We start from the raw sequence: 21,358 nt of genomic DNA, 5'->3' as shown, positions 1-21,358 counted from the left end.
AGTGCCACTAGGGTTGTGCCACTCTGCAACGACGGAAACAAATCCTTTACTTTTCTTCGATGCTGAGCGTAATCGAACCGACGTCACGAGGGTTCCTAAAGCACAGCAACCTGATATTTTAGCAGGATGCGCCAGAAAAACAGAGGGTATGTTCCGCTTTTCAGTGACGGTTTTTTCACGCCAATGCTTTAACGAGCTGAACCTTGAAAGCACTAGGTATGCGCCGATATTCAAAACTCTCAAAAACTTGGGTTGCTGAGTGTGTGCCACGGAGTGTACGGTAAGTGTGGGAACAATTGTCAACGTTCTGAAGCACCGGTGCGCCATAATTTTTTGTTTCGGTGGCCAAGCGTGACCTTCTCGCTATGCCATTAGATAGCACAGTGTGTCCAGAAAGAAGCGCGAGACAGGAGGCTGATTGCCGCATGACCCATTTTGCAGCGTTAGCACGCACCAGCGCACCATGCACTTCGGAAGTCATGCGCAGGCTTCGCGACACCGGCAGGCTTATTTATAGATGTCGCCTAGTGTTCTTAGGGAAGCACGAACAGGAATCCAGCTGCAGCACACGCCTCATACACAACTGCATTCGAAGGTATCAATACGTTGTGTTGATATATTGATTCAATGTTGACCCATTACCGTCGACATTCATGGGGTAAATCTTCCTGCCGCAATTTCTTTTTATTGCGATAGCAATTATATGGACACTCAAAACCAGATTTCAGCCGTCGGCGTCGCCGTCGCCGTGAGGTTCCGTATGACGTCAATGGAGATGAAATCGTCGCGCCGAACGCTGTATGTGCGAGTGAAAGGGCGCGAGGGGCGCGCGCTTTTACGGGGAGTGAACGCACGGCGGAGAACAAACGCGCGTTCTGCGATAAGTGGTTCTTGAGGGTCGCCATCGGCCATACCATGCTGAATACGCCGGTTCTCGTCCGCGTTCTGCGCCGTGCTCCCTTAAGGGCTGCAGAAGTAGGCGTCTCTTTCCTCCTTTACAATCACCATATATGTAGAGCAAACGCGCCTTCTTCCAACGCACGAAAGGCCGTGGGGGAGGGGAGGGAGGGGGAGGGAAGGGAGGCGACGTTTAGCTGCGGCACCAAGTGCCTATTTATATCAGAGGCTCCGGCAATAGTCACCAACGCCGCGCGCATTTTGAGCGAACGCGGGAAAAACGCCGATGGCGTCGACAACAGCTCTACGTGTTGCCGGTGCTGCTTCATGTCCAAGATTATACATCTGATAAAGCTAATATCATTACTCCGTATAGCTCTCTACAAATTTGCTATCGCAATTGATGCTTCGCCTTTCAGGTGAAACTGTGACTTTTTATAATCGACAATTAACGTAATGAGCGACGTTGTGACTTTCCTTCTCCTCTACACGGTCATTTAAAAGGGATTATGTAGCGTGTATGTGTTGCACGCGAAGATGTTGCTTAAGCACGAGTAAGCACACATCTACAAACAGAAACTTATTTATATAGAAACGTTGCGAGGCGAGAAGGTGGCAAAGACTGCCGACGCTGCTCGGCGAGTGTCCAGATCTGATCTGGTGGAAAAACCATAGAGAAAGAAAAATTTTTTTTCTTTCTCTATGGAAACACCTCCGAGCCGCCGCCAGAGGCACCGGCAACAGTCACGGACGCCACGCGCGTTCGGTGCGAACGCGGGAAAACGGCGTCGACAACAGTTCTGCGCGTTGCTGCTGCTGCTACAAAAGTATTCGAAGTAAACGTTACAACTGTGTCGTTCTCCTTGCTTTTTCATAAGAAACTCATAAGTCAAGCAGTTTCCATTTACCATCTTCTCAATTGCGTTCCAAAGTCAGAGACATTTGTAGTTTATGTTGACTCGTACGAATAAAATGATCAGTTTGTGCTTTCATTTTACATTCATATTTCTTCTACCGTCACTTGCCAAATTATTAGTCTTGCAACAAAACGGCCATCACCATGCGTGCTACGGATATGGTTATGCCTTCAAGTAAACGAGATTGAACAGCGGTACCCTTACACAGAGCAAGTTACTAATCTATAATCACCTAGGTTATTCAACACGTGTTATTAGCCGTTCCCAGACGCTTCCCAACGCTTTCCGCAATTTGGTAACACATGCAGTCAAGATTATTCCAGCGCCCTCCACCTTGTTTTCCGGGACATTAAACATTTATCTGGCAAGGTACGAAATATTTGGCCTACAATTTTTCTATTGCTTTAATTCGTCTGCATGATGCACGAATACATATTAAATTAAATATAAAAAAGTCTCCTACAGCCAAGCTAAATGCAATCAATCAGCGATATTGTTGAGCTGGCACTTAAAGGTAAGGACATCGAGCAAGACTTTGTGTTCTCAACGTGCTTATTAGAGCTAGCAGTGCACCGTTTTCTAGAGGTGCACTAACACCGAAAATAAATGGAAATGTTGTGTACTCTTCAAATGCTATAGCACATCGCATTTTGGATAATTGAACACGCAAGAACCTCTGTGCCACAGAACAAACTGAACTCTCGTATTTATACCAGCTGGAGGGGAACTAAAATATTACTTTCCCGCCGCAACTCGGCAATTTGCAATAACCATTGCGGGAATGGGTATGTTGAAAATTTAGTTTTCTTTCATTTTCTTTTCTTTTTATCCAACTTTTCTTTTTTAACACGAAAGTGTTTTATGCCGGGGTCCACCAAGACTTCACTGACGTATTTCCGTCACGGAAATACGTCATAGAACATAATACAAAGAAAGAAACCAGAAGAAAAAGTTCCACAAACATGCAAAATTTGGAAATCGAACCCACGACCTCTCGGTCCGCGACGATAGATCGCCGAGCGTTTAACCCATTGCGCCACAAACACTTTTTTTTTTTGTTTCATGGTATTTAATACATTAACATGTCATCCAATAAAACATTCACTAATTGTGCATAGTCATAGAAAGGTGGGTACAATGAGTCACACACAGAAAAACAGAAGAAGCACTGTTCCGCTTTAAAAGGGTGGTAAGGCTAAGCACCTCACCAAAATGGGGTACCAGTCCGGTTGAACATCAAGTCCATCATAAACATTCTTTAGGTGCACAGTCATCTGGATGAAATTTACTCTTGTGGGTACAACCGGTTCGGCGTTGCGGTCCATCATTCGCGTCTTCCACAGACTGTGCATTCCCATGAGAAAGAACACGTCGAAAGGTACACTGTCATCATAGGTCGGCAGCAGATATCGCACTGTATGGGGGTTGATTTCAAGGTCTTTCTTTAGAGTCCGTTGGAGGATGTCCCAAAATAGAATGGCATCTTTGCAATCAATAAAACAGTGTTCAATTGTCTCTGGCACATCACAAAGACGACAATTAACAGAAGTCACAAATATACCCTTTTTCTGTAGCCATGTTTTTACCGGTAAAGTTTCACTATGAAGTTTGTAAAAGAATGTTTTGCAGCATGGGGATATATACATTTTACGAACTCGTTTTAGTACATCGTGGCCTGGCCATTCAATGTATAGTGATCGGTAAAATGGAGGTGGAAAAAGCATGGACAGTAAATCTTTGTATAACTTTTTACGCGACACGGAGTACAAGTATTCAGTAGAAAACCGAACTGTCAGGAAGCGAACCGCCAAATAAACCTCCTGCATGAACCCCAACAAGCATAAAGGCGAAGAAAAATTTGATGAAACAACTAAATCAGGTAAAGCATCAACAAGTGTGACTTGCATGAATGACCGAATTATAGGATGTGAAGGATCGCGAAAAAAGAAGAAACGGGACACTATTTGCCGCACGTAAAGATGCACTAAGCCGAGCCCACCCTCACTAACTGGTCTAAAAACATTGTCTCTCCTCATGGGCTCGAAAGTGGAAGACCATATGAAAGTTGCAAAAATTCGGTGAAAGCGTTGGATGTAGAGCCTGGCACAGTGAATAACTTGCAATACGTAGTAAATTTTAGTTGCTAAAAACTTATTGCAGGCTTCAGCCCTTCCGAAAATAGAAAGTCGGTATGGAACGAATGTCTGAGCGTAACTTTGCAAGGCTGAAACCCGTTCTTTCCAATAGTGCGCGCTTAATTTATATGCGTCTAGCGGCACGCCAAGATACGTTGGCGGAACATGAGTCCACTTAATGCCTGCAAACTGTTCTGGCTTATAACACCAGGAGCCGAACCATAAGCCTAAGCTTTTCGAGGAGGTCATTTGTGCTCCTGATACGCTGCCAAATTTCTCTATTGTAGCTACAACCTTTTCAACACTGGGCTTATCTGTGCAGAAAAACGCTAGATCATCTGCATAAGCTAACACTTTAACCTCATTACCCAGTATGTTGAAGCCATGGATGGAACTTGACTGAATTACGCTTAAGCATAGTGGTTCCAGGTAAAGGGCGAAGAGTAGTGGGGACATCGGGCATCCTTGTTTTACCGAAGAGCAGATAGCAACGGGTTTGGACAGATGGCCATTAATAACTAAACGAGTAGAACAATGGGTGTAGCAAAGCCTAACTCCTTTAAGCACAATGGAGCCAACATTGGCGTGTTCCAGAAGAGAAAATAAATAGGAATGACTGACTCGATCAAAAGCTTTAGCAAGGTCTACTTGGAGCATTGCAAGCTGCTCAGTGGAACCGTAACAGTACTCAAGAAGTGTACGGGCGATATGTATGTTGGTCTGAATTGATCGGCCTCTAATTCCGCACGTCTGATGGGAACCAATAAGAATCGACATCGCAAATTGTAATCTATTAGATAAAACTTTTGCAAAGATTTTATAATCAACGTTTGACAGCGTGATTGGTCTGTAGCTTTCAACAGAACGCAGTTTTTCCTTATCTGAGCTTTTTGGGATTAAAACTGTGTGGTTTTTGCAAAAAGATTGTGGAAGGGCGTCCACCTCTAAACTTGTAATAAATATATCCAATAATATGGAACTGATAATCCCTTTGAACGCTTTGTAAAATTCGCTTGAAAGTCCATCAGGGCCGGGGGTTTTCGATAAAGGCAGCTGATCAATAGCTTGCTCAATTTCTTGAATGGTAACAGTACCACTGATGAATGCACACTCCTCATTCTGTAAAGGTTTTACTAGAGACACAAAACTCTCTAAGACTTTTGCATCATGATCTTCGGGAGGTGCACTGAACAAAGCATTGTAGTAACTTTCAAATTGTGAAATTATGTCATTCGTATTTGTTACAAGACTACCTTTGGAGTAGATTTCCGAAATTACTTTTGAAGTACCGTGACGTCGCTCATCAAGTAAAGCTTGACGTGTTGGCTGTTCAGAGTGCAAAGCACGGCTGTTTCGAGATCGAACTCGCGCACCTCGGTAACGTAGTGCGTCATACTTTTGTAACTCACATTTAATATTTTCCATATCTTCTATGTAAGTGCCTGGCATTTCGCATTCCATCTCGTAAATGCTACTTAGGCTCTTGAGGAGCACTTTTTCTTCGTTCTTTCTATAAAACGATTTCACCGACCCAATTTCTATAGCCACTGTGCGAACCTCTTGCTTAAAGAGTTCCCAAGCAGCAAATAATGGCAAGTCTGTAGAAAAACAAGTTGTTAGGGCCATACGCACACGATTGATAAATTCCTGATCATTTAGGAGCTCAGAGTTAAGTTTCCAGAGTGCCCACTGTGGTCGGAAATTGGTTACAGATTTCTCACCAATTTTTGCGATAACCATACAATGACCAGAGAACGAAACTGGGATAGTACTACAAGACATACTTCGGGAGAGGAGTGATGAAGAGACATAAATTCGATCAAGGCGGGCGTAAGAGTGACCTTGAATTCGTGTATAAGAGCAAGAACCCTGTCCCGACGCTCCTATATCTATGAGCCCTGCATTCTCTATCACGTTAGACAAAACTTCACCACTCCTGTCTCGCTGAATGTTAATCCCACTTCGATCACTCGGATCACATACACAATTGAAATCTCCCATTAACACAATGCAGCGTTCACAGTCCAGTAGATTAGACACAGTATCAAATAAAAGAATTCGTTTGGCAGCGTCATTAAATGCGTAGAGGTTAACTATTCGCCATGGCACACCCTGCAACACAAAATCGCAGTATATGTATCGGCCTTCAGCGTCCACATGGTAACTAAATGCTGAACAAAGTAGGCTCTTTTTCAGAAACAGGAAGCAGCCTGCGGAGAAACCAAGGGCGTGTGAAACGCAGACATTATATTCAGATAGAAAAGGTCGCAAGGCCCTTTCTGTTTCGTCATCACTCTCAATCTTCGTCTCCTGCACGGCGACGAAGTCGAGGCGATGCCTAGATAAAAGCCGGCGAAGCTGTGCCTGTTTCTGCAAAGACCTAAGGCCCCGTACATTCAAAGTTGCGAAGAGAAGTTGCTGTGTCAGCGCCATGGTGACTAACCACTATACGGACCTAATTATCTATGTGGTCGGTCCTTGAGGGCAACGGTGAGGCTCCCTCCGAACCCCCACCAGGCCTCCTGGATCGTGATCGTCGGCACTTTCCTGAGTGTTTCGATGTCTTGCGGCGACGTGCTTTTCTTGTGGTACTGGTCGTGTCGCTGTCCGTGCTTGTTTCCGATGTGTTTGTCGCTCGGCGCTTCGGAATTGATGTATCCGCGTTACTTCGCCTGTCCTCTACCAGCACAGGGCACGTGTCGAGAAGCTTGGGTGAAGCAGATAATTCATTTTCGGCTGCCTCTTTAGCTTGCTGGGCAGGAACTGGCTGTTTGATTACGGGCGCCTCATTGCACTGTTGCTTGGACTGATCATCTGTCGCTTTGCTACCTTCCTTGTCCTTGGGCGGTTGTGCGATGACATTGTCTTTTACATCTAGACGAGACTTGCCGGCACAACTGGTCTCCGCGGCACAAGGAACATCTCCGGTCGCGTCGAGAACCTCTGTGGCGTCCATTATGTGTTCTTGCACGCATTCGTCAGGAGGTCGTGTCCTATGTCGTAACTTGTCGGCGTATGTTATCACACATTCTTCAGCTGTGTGGCCAAAGCGCCGGCAGTCTTCACAACGTGGAGTTCTGCAGTTGCGACGAATGTGGCCAACCTTGTTACAGCGGAGACAAAGCGGGGGTCTGCCTGGAATCAGTACAAGGCTCTACACTCCACAGACAGGTAGTAGATGTGGAACGTCACCCACACCTACTCCGTCAGCAAGAGACAACACCACATCACGATTTAGAGTACGCATTTCTTCCATCTCCGATACTCTCCAGCTTTCTGCTGATATAGATTTCACTTTCCCGTAAGCCTGGAGTGAATCTCGAATGTAGGCGTCTTCCAAACGCTCAGGTAGCCATAAAAGCTTCATTTTTACTTCCGTGGGCTCAGGGTCCATGACGATGCAGCGTCTTCCTTTTACCGATAAATCCCCGCACGTGACTAGATTTGATTTTGCCATTGGTGACTTGCACGTCACCATCCACACGTGCGACATCTGAAATTGGCCAATGGAACTTATTTCCTTTAGGTCAATAACATTCCGAAGGGCGGCTCTGAAGTCTTGGGCTCTGTACGGTCGACCAGCTAAGTCAGCATGCAGGAAAACGGAGTCCACAACCAGCTTACCGGTAGGAAGACGAGGTAGCACAATACGGTAGTCATTGCTGCTGGCTGACGCCTGAGCAGCACCTCGGCCAGGGGCCGATAAATCCTTTGGAGCGGAGAACATGAAAAAAACGCGACCGTTCGGAACGCCGTCTTCTTCTTTCTCAGCCATTGCGCCACACCATTGCGCCACAAACACATTTGCAGAGAGCTACACAGACGCGCCTTATATATCTAACACTCCTCCGTGTACCCGCGCTCTTGCTCGGGGCGGTGCCGCCGCCTACGAGCAGAAAAGAGAAGTACTGCATTATGACACTAACGCGCACCGACAGTGAACGCTTCGGTGGTCTCAGCACTACAACGCCTCGATGCCAGCATTCGAAGGGACGCTGGCATCAAGAAGCACTACCAACGCCACCTAGGTGGCGTTCACCGTACTCAGCACAGCGGAGCGTGGCCTCCGCAATTAGCTCTGAAAATGTTTCTGAAGTTGATCGCGGAGGCTGCAATTACGACGCGCTGTACGCGCTGATTTGACTCGGTGACGATTCAGTTACGTGCTTTGTCTTGCGCGTTGTATTAGTGTGTCAGTTACGTGCTTCGTCTTTCGCGTTGTGCTAGCGTGTGCAGCGTAGTGCAGTTTCCATATGCACGACGGTTGCTCATGGTCATCGACGTTGGTAGTCGTGATGGAGGAGACGTGCCACCAGGCGTCAGCGTGGGTGCATCAACGCCTAAGGGCGCTTTAGCCACAAAACACCAATAGACATTATATATCAATGTGCAATAAACATTACACTACTTCTGTGAAGACACGTTTCACTTTCGTGTTCTATACCGATTCCTATATAAGAGGGATCAACCACATTTTTTATCCTACTCCGCGCCTTTTCGTCAGTAATGTGGATCAATATAAATCCTTAGCTATTTGACGTCGTCGGAGAAGTGTGTTTGTTTACATTAGAGTAATTGTTATTACGCGGGGGAGAGGGTCATCCAATTAAGTCAGCCCAATGACATTATTGCTGCCCACTAAATTCTTTGAAGTTTCAGACTCTACGTTTGGTGAGCTGCATTATCGCCATTCGAATGAAGTTTTGCGTGGTTCGGAAAGTGTAATTTTCGGCTGTGCCTCGTGGCCCTCTCGATATACCACAGGATAGCAGTTTGCTCACGGATATATGTAGAGGCGACATTATTGAGGGAGGGGGCGTTGAAAACTGCCCCAGCTGCCCAAGTGCGTGTCAGCAGCCCAAGATATTTTTTTTACAGCGCAGCTGTTTATGGCTAGGGATCCGTGGATTTTCAACTCCGTATGCAAGAATGTGGGCCGATCCTGGTGATTGTGAAGAAATGATTCAGGCGCAATAGCACATACCCCTGTGGACTCCGGGTGGTGGGCTCTGGGACCTGTAACGCACCCTTGAACTACCCTTGTCACACCTGGGACCCAAGGAGGTCCCAGGCACAAGGGTAAGAGCAGAGGCTTTCGAAAATGTTGTGCACATTTTCCGTGCGACGAAAATATTTCAGTTTTCGAGTTGTACGTTCCTTTATTCAAGATAAACCAATGTGTACGTCTTTCTGTGTAGTTGCTCTGTTTGTTTTTTGAAGTTTTCTCACGTCGTGTCAGGCGAAATCTATTGGGGAGTGTGATCCCCCCACCTGGGTGCCACGTGCGTGGAGTAAACTTCGCGTGAAGCTGCAATCGTTTCGCTGATTGCGAGCTTCTTGAAAAGAAAGAAGCAGCGCCTGCTGCACAATCGTTTCAGGACTCTGTCTTTACCTGGGTCCCATGATTCGAGCGCATCAACGACGATTGTCTCGCTTCTGACTCGCTGGTAGCGGCGCAAAAGGTACTCCCGTACGGGTTTGTATTTCTCCACCTTTACTTCACGAGCTGATTCCAGTGCTTCGAGTCGGTTCTCGAACGGACAGGTTACGTCGATGATGAACGCCTCCACTTCCTTGGTAAAGACCAGATGGGGGCGGAGAGTCGTGTCACCGACAGGCCTGTTCTCGTGAGTCACCGTAAAATTCTTTGTGGCGGCGGTCTTCACCTGGTCAACAATTTGTTTTGGCGGCTTGTGTATACAGAGCTGTGGCTCATGCAGTGGCACAGAACATGCGGAAGGGTTTGCTGCACATACCCGCACACGCTGCAGCACTGGTCCGAGGCATGTGCTCACGGCCGAGCTGCGTTCAGGGGCAGCAAGTTGAGCCGTGTCCTGTACACGAAGCGCTAGTCGCAGAACCGAGTGAAGCGGCCAGACCGCGTAAAGTGGGAGCTGTTGCAGTCGGCGGCGGCACACTCCATCACCTTTTCTTGGTTAGGCTTCTCCTGGAGACCTTGGTTCCGTCCCCGCACCATGCTAGACCGGAGCGTTCTTACAACTTTGGTGCGATGCCTTGGAGTCCTTGCCGCAGGTAATGATTTTATCACGTTCCTGCATTCGTGAGGAGACGCCCAGATGGTGGGAAGCCGTCCGTGCTTTGGTTCATACAGACGGCAGTTGCCTTGCTCGAGCCCGGAAGTCGCATTCTGTCGCTCCGCTCAGGTATCCTGCGCGATCCTCCGGAGTTGCTGGGCTGCAAAGACGTTTGGAAGTGATATTGGTCAACGCTTCAACGCCAGTTCTCGAACTTCGAGGTCTTCTGAGGTCAAGAGCTTGAAGGCGTTGTCGATGTGGCAGGTGTCGCTGGTCTCAGCTGCAAGGGGGGTGCCTGCTGAACCTGCTGCTGAACTGCTGTACAGGTACTTGTTTGGGGCATTTGCCGGCAGAAAAAGGGTTATCTTGATAAGCGGCCCGAGGGCGTAGTCGAGGCGTGCCCACTCTGCTTTCCCCACAAGCCCGCACCGCATGGCGAGGTTGAGTGCCGGAAAGCCAAAAGCTTTAAACGCGTCAATCTTCTGCCAAGGGGCGAGCATGGAGTGCAGCAGGGTGCGGCTGACGTCGATCGCCTCGTTGACCGTGCTGCAAACAACAGCGAGAAGCCGACAGGACGCCCTAGGAATTTCTGGCCCTCGAAGGAATTTCTTCTCCGTTGACGGTGAACTGCGCCGGCCGGGTGCCTACGCAGCTTCTGCCAGAGAGGTGCAAACTTTTGCATTTCGCCGGGTTTAGCTACTGCCCTAGTTGGGGAGCCAGGTTTGCCACTACATTAATGCGGCTCTGGAGTGTCCCTGGGTTGGCCACCAGCGGCCTCAGATCATAGGTGTAGGCAAGCACGTTATGCTGCTATTCGCCTCCCTGAAGTGCCCACACGACGGGATTGATCACCAGGTTAAACAACAGGCCGCTCAGTGGGCATGCGTGGAGAATTCGGGCTGAGATGTCTATCGGTGCGGTCGGCCAAGCCTAAGCTACGATTAAGGTTTTCTTGTCACGGTAGAGGTCTGCGAAAATGGCGCAGAGGTCCACTCTGGCGTCTGCTCCTCGGACTGCGTCGATGAGAGCGTTGTGTGGGACAGAGTAAAAGGCGTTGGAAAAACACCAGGCACGCCACGCAAAGGTCCCCACAGCCGGCCCGCGCTGCGTCCAGGTTTGGCCGAGCAGGGCTCTGAGCCGAGTTAGGAACACGACGCCGTACGAGGAATAACGTTTTAATCCGGCCGCCGCCGGAAGACATAGAATGATTGGCGTGGCTCCACTATCCGTTCACAGCGTAAGCTGTGAAAGGATACTGGAAAACAAGGATAGGAAAGAAGTGGGAAAAGAAGTGTGAAAGGAAGGATAGGGCTCATTCCAATAGCCGTTTCGGGTCGCGATGATGCCGCCGCTGGCGGCTCCCGCCACGTAACCGCTATCGCCGAAAACGCGAAAGAAGTACCCGATTCCCGCCGGGATCAAACCCGGGCCCGCTGCGTGGGAGCCGGATACTGTACCACTGAGCCACACAAGCGCTTTGTATCGGGCCGCGGAAAATAGCCTTAATGCAAGCACGCAGGGGGAAACGACTCGAGCCTCCGCCAGTATGGTGGCGCCATCTAGGTAAGATGCCTGCAAGCGTAGCTTCAGCAGGCGCACACGACGTTATGCGATTCAGACGAGGCACGCAATCAACGTGATCCCGTGCTGCCGAGCCTCCGCCAGTGTGGTGGTGCCATCTAGTTAAGGTGCCTGCAAACGCGGCGCGCCCGACATGTAAGTTGAAGTTGTAAGGCTTGATCGGGCTCAGTAGACTGCTGTGCAGTGAGCATTACAAGCCTCAGCTCGCCGTCGACGCTGGGCGGAATGTTCAGATCGTTCTCGTCAAAGCGAGGGGAAGAGACTGCCGCGAAGACCCTGTTCTGCTTGGTGCCCAAATTGGAGCTACTCTTGAGCCGCTCCACCAGCTTACGCTGTGACTGTTCTGCGTGTGCCGCGCAGGCCTGTGACTTTTTTAACAGCCTCACGTTGCCGAAGGGAGAAGGAAGCTTAACCGCCGCGTAGATAACAAACATGCGCAACGGCACATTATCACGCTGAACAGGTTCGCCCTGCTTCGGGGCCTGGTGAAGACAGACGCATGCGCGCGAGTGCAACAAGCCGTTCCTGCAGGATCCTGCAGCACGAAATTGTGTTTCAACACGTCGTCGTGCGGCGGGAACCCCTTCTGACACCGCGAGAGCACTTCTTGGTCGCACAACCACTGCTGTAGTATAGGGATGCAAGACAACCGGCATACAGATTGGAGATCGTGATTCCAAGGGCAATGGGTCTCTAGTTCGTGATGCTCTGATGCTCACCCTTCTTGTGGATAAGGGTCGTCCTTGTCTCTTATCAGGCAGTGGTCATGCGCTGGTACCAGAGGCAAACAATAAATATTGCTGTAAGAAAAGAAGCACCTGGGTCGATTGAGCGCCAGTGGTGGTAGGTTATTCGGTCACCGCCGGGGGCTGTGCTCTCGCATCTGCGAAGGCAGGCAGCCACCTCTCCCTCGGTGAACTTTGCCAGACAGGGTTCTGTCAGGTCACTTCGGTGGGATTTTTTTAGGAGCAAACGGTTGTCTGCTTTCCTGGGTGTCCACGATGCGGAGAAATGTTCCTCCAGCTTATCGAGGGGGATCGAGCACTGCTTTGACTCGCCTTGCGCAATGAGGCCAACCGTGCGGCGTCAGTTGTCATGGTACAGGCTCTGAGCCTACTGAGCGTTGTCCGGGTTGGTACGGCGCCTTGGTTTGCCAGCATCGGGTGCCATTGGTATCTTAACCTCTTTAGCGACTTCCTGAAGTGGCATCGTCCAGAATGGACAGAAAACTACTCCAACCCTCCGCAGAAACAGGCTCCCGAAGCAGGTCCCGCAGTTTCCTCGTGTGCTCAACTAGTAAGCATGTGTCAACGATGGGGCCTGAAAGGGGGAATTCGTCGGTGGGCTCAATCTGTGAGGCACAGGTGTTGTTTTCAATGCTTACTCCACTCGCGTAAATGGCCTCAGGAGAGAGTTGTAGCTGAGTGGGAGATCCTGCACTGCTACGGCTGCTCCTTGCTGTCGATCTTAGTAGCTCGGATTCTGCTGCTTCTGGTTGCGAGGGGGCTGTACTACTGAGGGAAGCGTCGAATGTTGATGCAGTAGGTGTTCCTGGCGCAGCTGGCTTAGGTGGAGGCATGACACAACCAGTGGTGCGATGTGGGCGGCTTTCTGCTGAAAAGGAAGGCGAGGGAATTCCCGTTAGTGCCTCTTCCGTTGCCGTATCCTCGCTGTCTCTAGTAGGGGGTGTTCCAAGTGTCTGAAATTAACTCAGAAGCACTGTCAGTAGTAGCTGCCTGCAGTTTGGCTTTTTGCTTTAGTGCTGCTTTTTTCGGGTGCCACATCAGTTGGCTGTCAAGTCCCTTTGTGCTTGAGAAAGGCGAAGTACACTGTTAGCACTTGTGCCGGAATTCTTCTTCGGATTGCAGCTCGTGCTTTCCTTGTTTCAAGCAACGGTGTGCGGTTCATTGGTTGCCGAACTCTTTCCTACAGAGAGTGCAGAAGTTAGTCCTTGTGACTCGCATTCTGGGCTCGTCAGCCATGTGTCGCATCAGACATTGTCGCCTACAGGTCCACGTAGTACCAGTATATTCTGCGAATCAGCTGGCAACCGGGCATTTCAATTTTTTGGGACAGGAAAGAGAACTGTTAGAATTGGTCACTTGACGCTTGGCTGGTTTCTTGGGTTGCTTGTTCGGCTCTTACTGGTTGAGCTGCTGTTAAGGGATCGGCACGCGATTCTATTCCGGCCTCTTGTCAAGCTGCCTCTACAAAGAGCAGCTTTTACCCGCAGCTTTCCTGTCAGTGAACTGATGAAAATAAAGATTACTATTATTATTAGTAGTATTATTCTATTCCTCTTGAGGTTAGTGTCATCTTCCTGGGATGAAAGCATTGCTAGTGTGTGCACGCAGAAAGGGGAAACAAGGAGGGTGGGGGAGGTGAGATGTGTATTGCGTGCGTGATATTTATAGCAAGAATAAAAAACAGTGAGGACATCTAGCGGGAGTGTCAGGGAGAAAAAGAAAATAGATTAGTGGAAGGACATGCTAGGGGTTTAGCGATTCATGCCCTGTAGGTACTGGGCGTGCCAGGAAAAAAAGGGAGAAGAAAAACAAGGGGGGAACAAAGACGCGAGTTTGGTGAAGAGGCTACATGCAAAAGGTATGTGCAGCATGCATGTTTTGGGCTAGGGGCATGCAGGCAGGGACGGGCTTAAGGCCCTCATCTTCTAAGGCCCGGAGACTAGAAGTCTGTGCGAACGCGCAGATTTAGTGAAATTGAAGTCCTTCTCACCAGCGGTGCATCCGACCAGGCGGCAGATATCCTCGGGAGTCCTAAACAAAGTGGTGCCACAACACAACAAAAGGCAACACACTACATGCAAAATAATATACAATGCGCTAAAAAAACTAAATGCCACTAATAGCAGGGAGCAAGTTACATAATTACACAACACTGCAAGCATGTAAATAATACACTACAGTATAATCATGCACACTCATGTCTAGGCATCGCTACCGGCAAGGTTACCGCATGCAAGAGTGTGCACACATAACCAAGGTAACAAAAAAATGTAGCAAAGAAAAAGAAACGATATACAAGCGTGTTCGTGAACTGCAAGTGAGCGTGTTTCTCACCGTGCTCCACAGTGAACCGACAAGTTTACCCCATGCAAGAGCGTGCACACAATAGAAAAAAATAGTAGCACAGAAAAAGAAAAGATAAACAATTACGCGCTATTCCACTACCGTGGAGGTGGATTGCCAGCGAAGCTGTGCAGCACTCGACATAGAGGTGACACAGAATTTACATGAAAGGTATGAGCGAATTTTATTTGTCTTGAGTGGTGACGACAGTCATCCGGAAGAAAGACTCAGTCACACAAGCTCTTGTTTTTATCGGCGGTCTTCATCCGCGGCATACATTCGCGTAGAGGACTACCGCAACCTCGGGGAGTCGGAGGAAACTAGACACGCGCGACGGGACCGCTGCGCTGGGAGAGCGGTAGGAAACTAGGCACGCAAGAGCTTGGAACAACGACAAAGGGGGGGGGGGGGGGGTGCGAGCGTAAATATTATCGATGCGGGTCACACAGCGACAAGTCTTCTGAAAAACCTTTAGTATCTACCTCAGAGTCGAAAATGGTTCCCATTGATTACAGATCCACTGAAAATGCATATCCAAGTGATGAGACGTATAAGCTCTTGCAAAGAACGAAGTGATTTCGCATCAAAATTCGGGAGCTGAGTTTTTGCGCACGCAGATCTGTTGACGGACGCGAAAAATGCATAGCGCCCTGGCGATAGACAGCTTCGCTGTAACAAGCGTGTTCACGAAATGCAAGCGAGCGTGTATCTCACCGCAGTCCACTGCGAACCGGAAAGTTTACTGCATGCAAGAGCGTGCGCACGTAACCAAGGAAAGAAGCAGGAAAAGACAAAGAAATAAAAAATACCCGCGGTGTGAATACCGCGGAGCAGGAGAAAAAAGAAAGAAAAGGGGTGGTTTGCAAGCGAGTCGGAACTCGCTGGGACGCAGAAACAAAAATTAAGAACGCACTTGAAGTTACGGCATGCAATAAAATCTGCGAAGGAACACTACTAAATTCTGCTTACAATTAAAAAAAAGACAGCGCCGAAACAGGACAACGTCAACTCGTACCCACTCAGCAGGTAGCAGGTCATCCAGGCAGCAGGTACTTCGACCCAGCAAGCTCATGCAAGTGGGGGCCGAGCGGGGAGAGTTGTGCGAAATAAATGCACACACAGTGAAGCAGGAGCTGTAACCCGGCTGAGACGGGGTGCTTCTTCAGAAGATAAAGAGAGTGGAGGATGATGAAGCCAACACAACACGTTTACATCTTAGACTGTGATCCTTAGCCCAAATGGCCGACCTGCCTCAGCCATGTCTAAGTACGCACCACCCTCTCTTTGTCGGCGTTCGAAGCGCTTGCGTATCTAGTTTCCTTTCCTTCCGCTCTCCCCTGGTGGCGATGCCGTCGAAACGTCAGGCGTGTCTAGTTTCCTTCGGCTCCTCGGGACCGCGGTTGCTTTCTCGTCTCTGCTCCTGCTGTCGCTCTTCGTATGCGCGTTGCTCCTCGGTTGTCCGGCCTACACAGGAATATGATGGAATTAATAGAATATTAACGCAGGTGATACGAGAATATGTGGGTGTAGCTATCGTCCAGATGACCACTGATAAGGACAATGAACGCGTTCGTACCTTTGTTCAGAATTCTGGGTCACCTCTGTGTCCTGTGTTAAACAGCTTCGCTGGTCATCCACCTTGACATAGTGGAATGGCTCGTGATTTCTTTTTATTCCATGACAACGATTCTTTCATATGTGCGACTGACATTCTCTACTTCATATATATGGAATATCCTGTCAAAATATTTTGCTAGAAGTCAAAAAGGCTGTAGTAGTAGTAGTAGTCGTCGTCGTAGTAGGTAGCCACGTCTACTTTTATGAGAAAAAAAAATTCCGAAAGTTGCGTCCGCAGCGCGGAATCGAACCAGGGACCCCTCGCTTCCGAACGCGCGGCGCTAACCACTACCCCACGAAGCGCACATGGACACACACACCACGATGACAATAAATACCCAACATTAACGAAAGACTGCGCGTTTCTAACGCGTTTGTGCTAGCGCGTTACGGCCCGTGTAAGAAGCTGGTGTAAGACGCCGTGGCCTCTCCGCCAATTATCCCCGTTATGGTCTAGCCACCATACCCCCGTATTCATAAACGCTCCTCGACTTGAACTTGCCTTTCCACCGCCTTGGGCAGCGCGTTCGAAACGCGTTGAAGGCGGTGGCAAGTCAGTTCAAGTCGAGGAGCGTTTATGAATACGGGGGTTATACTCTCTCAGCAGTCATGTGATGGCGTCGGCAAACGCGGTGCACGTTCCGGCATGTGTAAACGGCTGCGTAAGACGCTGTGGCCTCTCCCCTTACTAGAGAATACTGCACGTTTCTAACGCGTTTGTGCTAGCGTCCCCTAAAGCGGGAGATGGTGCAATTATAATGAAGGGCGCTGTTATAAAATAGGAATGACGTCACATATGGCGCGTGTCATTGGTGGTAGTCCAATCGTTCGATTTAGTGGGCGGCGACATCGCTTCTTTTTTTTTTTTTTTCAGCTCGTCAGCGCGTGCTGACGTGGCAACATCAGTGCCTCCTCGCGCTTGTCGCTCGGGCCGACCTCCCTAGTTACCTAACACCGAGAGAGCTCTACCCCGAGAGACAGCTGAACCTTCGAATGGAGATGTTAGCAACACCAGGAGATGCGACGTACTGTTGGACAGTAAGCCGGAGCTGGGACAGCTACACTTCGGTGACGTTTAGCTGCGGCACCGAATGCGTATTTATATAAAAACGTTGCGAGACGAGAATGTGATAACACCTTCCGACGCTGCTCGACGAGTTTGCCCTTTTCTGATCTACTCGAAAACCGCCGATCCGCCCCCAGAGGCTCTCGCACCGTCCATCAACACGGGCCGCACGCTTTTTCGGTGCGAACGCGGGCAACACGGCGACGGCCGTCAACAACAGTTCTGCGCGTTGCTGGTGCTGCTGCAATGTCCAAGTTTTACCGCTGAATAAACTACTATCCTTACTGCGTATAGCTCTCTAGCAAGTTGCTATCGCAATTGATGCTTCGTCTTTCGGGTGAAACTGCGACACTATTTTTGAGCACGTCAGACTGGGTGTTCCGGAAAGTCCAGTAATACACCGTGTGCTTATTATCTGTGCGTAGATTCTCCTGAGTTACATCCCAGCAAGCCATGACATCCTGGACCCTTCCGAGCTACGGACATACTTGGATAGTGCATTGGGATCTGCAAAGCTGGTTACTTTATCTGCCGAAGTGCTTTTAGAAGATGGTGCAGGCATACCACGCACAAGTGCAATAGGCGAGTTACCAAAATGTTTGCTGATATCTTTGTAAAAATAAGTCAATGCCACTGCAAGTGAATCAGCTTGTAAAATGATATAGTGATTCGCCACTAAAATGTTTCTATTGCAAACATCAAGCTCTGCATACCATTTGTTAGAGATGATTCTTTATTTTTTTTTTTTGCTGTAGCGCTTATTTGCATGCGAAGCAGGACTCCTAGTGGCAGTGAAATTAGGAATGCTCTTCCTCGTTTGCGCGTAGGCGCAATGTTAACACCGTAGTAAATTTTGGCTTGGTAAAAAAATGTGGCTGCGGCTTAGCTCAGCTAACCCTGGATATGCAAAGCGAAAGCTTGGTTTACCCTGGTTAAGTCTTGGTTTCACTTGGTTAGCCATTGATTTAGCTGTAATTATTATGCTCATCGATATAACTAATCAATATAAGCTAGGTATAAATTATAAGCGACAAGCCCAAGCGTTTTGCGTGCCGAACGGCTAGCTCTTCCTCAATCTCCGACGCTAGCTTGCCGCGCTTGGCATTCCTGACCCTCTCCAGTGAAGCAGTTCGCCGGGTGAAAGACGCGTGTCAGACGCCGCGGGGTGGTCAGACCATAGCGAAAGAAACGCTGCCAGCTGCGGCGGTTGCTAGGCAACGGTTCAGCTCGCGGTGCTGCCACCGGCCACTGGGAAACGGCGAGAATGCGGCCAGTGTAGCTTTCGCTACAAAACTAAGCATGACCCAACCTCACCATTGACCTCGAAGTAAGGCTACGTTCACACTTGGTCTCGAAGCAGGCGGAAGCGGCAAAAACTTCTAAAAATCTACCCGCCTAGGCGGCGAAGCGGGCGGAAAACCAGGCGGAAAGCAAAATCGGTCTCGGACCGATTTTTTCGCCATGGCGAGGCGGAATCGCGGCGGAAAGTTGTTCCGCTCGACTGGAAGCTCCACTAGCATGTAAACATCCGGTCGTAAAATTGTACATGGCACCAAAAGTGTAGGCTGCGATGGTGCTCGACGCGATCTAGGTCCACCGCTTTCTCTACAAGAGTGGTACTAAAACGTACTGTCAGCAATACTCGCGATAGTATTCAACGTCGCGCGAGCGGAGGTGCAGCAACGAAGCCTTGGGGTGACTCAACTTCTCGCGCTTTTGCAAAGCTGGGCGAACCCACCACAGCCGCTTCCGAGGTGTCCGCTCCTTCCGTTTATTCATTGTCCATTTTTTAGGAAACAAGTAGGTAGAAGTATAAAAAACAATTCCTTCGCCCACTTCCGTGGCAAAAAAAAGTTGGGCAGATTCCTTGTTGGCGCTCCGGAATTCTCCTCGCACGGGCGCGGTATGTTGCAGAAGTCGCAGGGTGCTTTTTTTTCGTTGCGCAGTGCTTTTCTCGTCGCGACAATAGATTGGGAGCATAGGTCTCACGTAGGACGCGCAGGCTTCGGCGAGCCCCAACACAAGGGCCAGCCCGGGTTTTAGCTTTGGTGTACTGGAGGCACCGCCAATAATACGAAATGATGAAATGTTCTTACAACCTGTAAATAAAAGCTATTAAAGAAATATAATCAACCAACCTTTGACTCAGTGCTACCATGCCCGTATGAGGAGAATTACGGAACGCCTACGAGGAATTTACCGAAGGTCGCAGATGACACGAAAAGTTGCGCGAAATGAACACTTTTGATGACGGGTGGGACAACGAATGAACATACCGCTCGAAATGGTGCGATAATGAGCGCCACCACGCCGACAAACGTACGCAGACTAGATGGATGTGGGCGAAAGCGGCAGCGGTGGCCGCGGCGATAGCAAAACAAATGTGAACAACTTGGACATGCGCGGAAAAGATTTCCCGGCCGCTTTGGCCTTTCCGCCCGCTTATCTTGAGACAGATTATCTTGAAACAATGTATCGACAAAGATTACACCATCTTCCGGTAGGGGAACCCTTAGTAGTATGCGAAGCAGCCATGGGGTCGATTCGAAGTTCGGGATCGGCCTGTCGCCGCTGCCGTTTCGTGGCAGCGGCTCGAGCACTCTTCTCCGCGGCGTTGTCCGTGGCACTCATCGCGGCGTTGCGGGAGGAGAATGAGAGGAGCGGACCGCGCGCGCGCGTCATTCAACCGCGAACTACAGTGGCGCCCCCCAGCGTAGTATGCAGCACCTACCGTCGCGCCTCTAGCATAAGCTGCTTCGCATTATCGCGCGCGGAGCCGCAGGTGTCGCCATTCGTTGCGCAATCTGGAGAGGAGAGGAGCGTCGGAGAGGAGAGGAGGAATGCCTAGAGGAGAGGAGATAACTGCCACAACAGTGTTAAAAACACCTGGCCCAAGTGCGGTTTCAAGGGTAAATTATATGAGGGGAAAGCAGGCAGACATTGATAACCACCGTCCATATGAGCGCGGGCAATGAAACCAGTGGACGATTTATTGATAACATTTTAGTAGTAGCACGCTGCAAGCAGTTTCGAGCTTTAGCACAGGCGTATGATTAGGTAATACAATTTTCAAAAGAATGCGGAACGTACTGTCCGACATTTTGATTCCGCGAGTATTGCTGCGAGAGAAGTGCGGTACTGCTCTCCATTCTTTAGTACCGGTGCAACACGAGTACTTTCGATTATGATCAAGCTCGTTTCGGATAAAAAAAATTATTATGATCAAGAGTGGTCGCTGCTGCACGATCCAACATTCCGGATCGACGCAGCGTGACGGTGCAGGCGACGTCCTAGCAACGCGATGTACTAGATTTGGAACAGTCTAACATCGGGGTCGAATTTGCCCGTGTAGAAATACCCGGTAAGGATCAGACTCGATCGCGATCCAAAGTGCCTATGTGACAGTGGTATAAAGTCGTCATATATTTCGGGACCTCAGAGATGTCACAGTCGTTGCATTGCGTGACGCGATGGTAAAAGCGCCTCGGTTGGTGCTTGTGAGGCGGCTTCCCACGCGACCTTCACGCTTTCATTTTAGTTTTTGAAGAATCATTCCTCGTGCTTGTTTTTACCATGCAGTGATCCCGCATCATATCACGCTACTCGCTGCACCTGCGCAGCTGCCCGCTGCTACCGGCGCGCACCGGTGGCGCCGAGCAGAGGTTAAGAGATCAAATGTGCCCTTTAATATTGTACTCCAGCTACACGCGAGAGCCACCTCGGCCTAGTGCAGAACATGGCTAAAATTTGACATGCGAATACGAACAAGTGCGGCTTGCTTGACATTGTCAATAACAGCAGTGGCGCACCCTTTTCCCGTGTTTGTTTCGCTATCTGGATAGGAATATGCAAAATTCCGCGGGCGGACATCGGCCCATCGTGTTTGAGGCTGTTGCGGCACTCGACGGCAGGCTTATGCGGACAAGTACAACTGAGTTACCATGTGGCAGCACGTATTTCCGTACACAACACGCCTGCGCGACCACGCCCTTGATCATGCTGCCTGCCGACTGCTTGATTG

General features: G+C 49.4%; 1 protein-coding gene across 1 annotated transcript in view; it reads left to right on the top strand.

Annotated features, from left to right (window-relative positions):
• LOC119462389 (juvenile hormone acid O-methyltransferase-like) overlaps positions 1-21,065 on the top strand; it is a 40,531-nt gene extending 19,466 nt beyond the window's left edge. The window contains exons 5-6 of the mRNA XM_037723734.2: positions 17,763-17,919; positions 20,917-21,065. Of these exons, the coding sequence (XP_037579662.1) occupies positions 17,763-17,919; positions 20,917-21,065 (306 nt within the window). The remainder of the gene's footprint in view (positions 1-17,762; positions 17,920-20,916) is intronic.
• Positions 21,066-21,358: the final 293 nt, after the last annotated feature.

This window comes from Dermacentor silvarum, chromosome 8 (genome assembly GCF_013339745.2).
Source record: "Dermacentor silvarum isolate Dsil-2018 chromosome 8, BIME_Dsil_1.4, whole genome shotgun sequence".
In the NCBI taxonomy this organism is placed as follows: domain Eukaryota; kingdom Metazoa; phylum Arthropoda; class Arachnida; order Ixodida; family Ixodidae; genus Dermacentor; species Dermacentor silvarum.
This window is presented reverse-complemented; position numbering and strand designations above follow the sequence as displayed.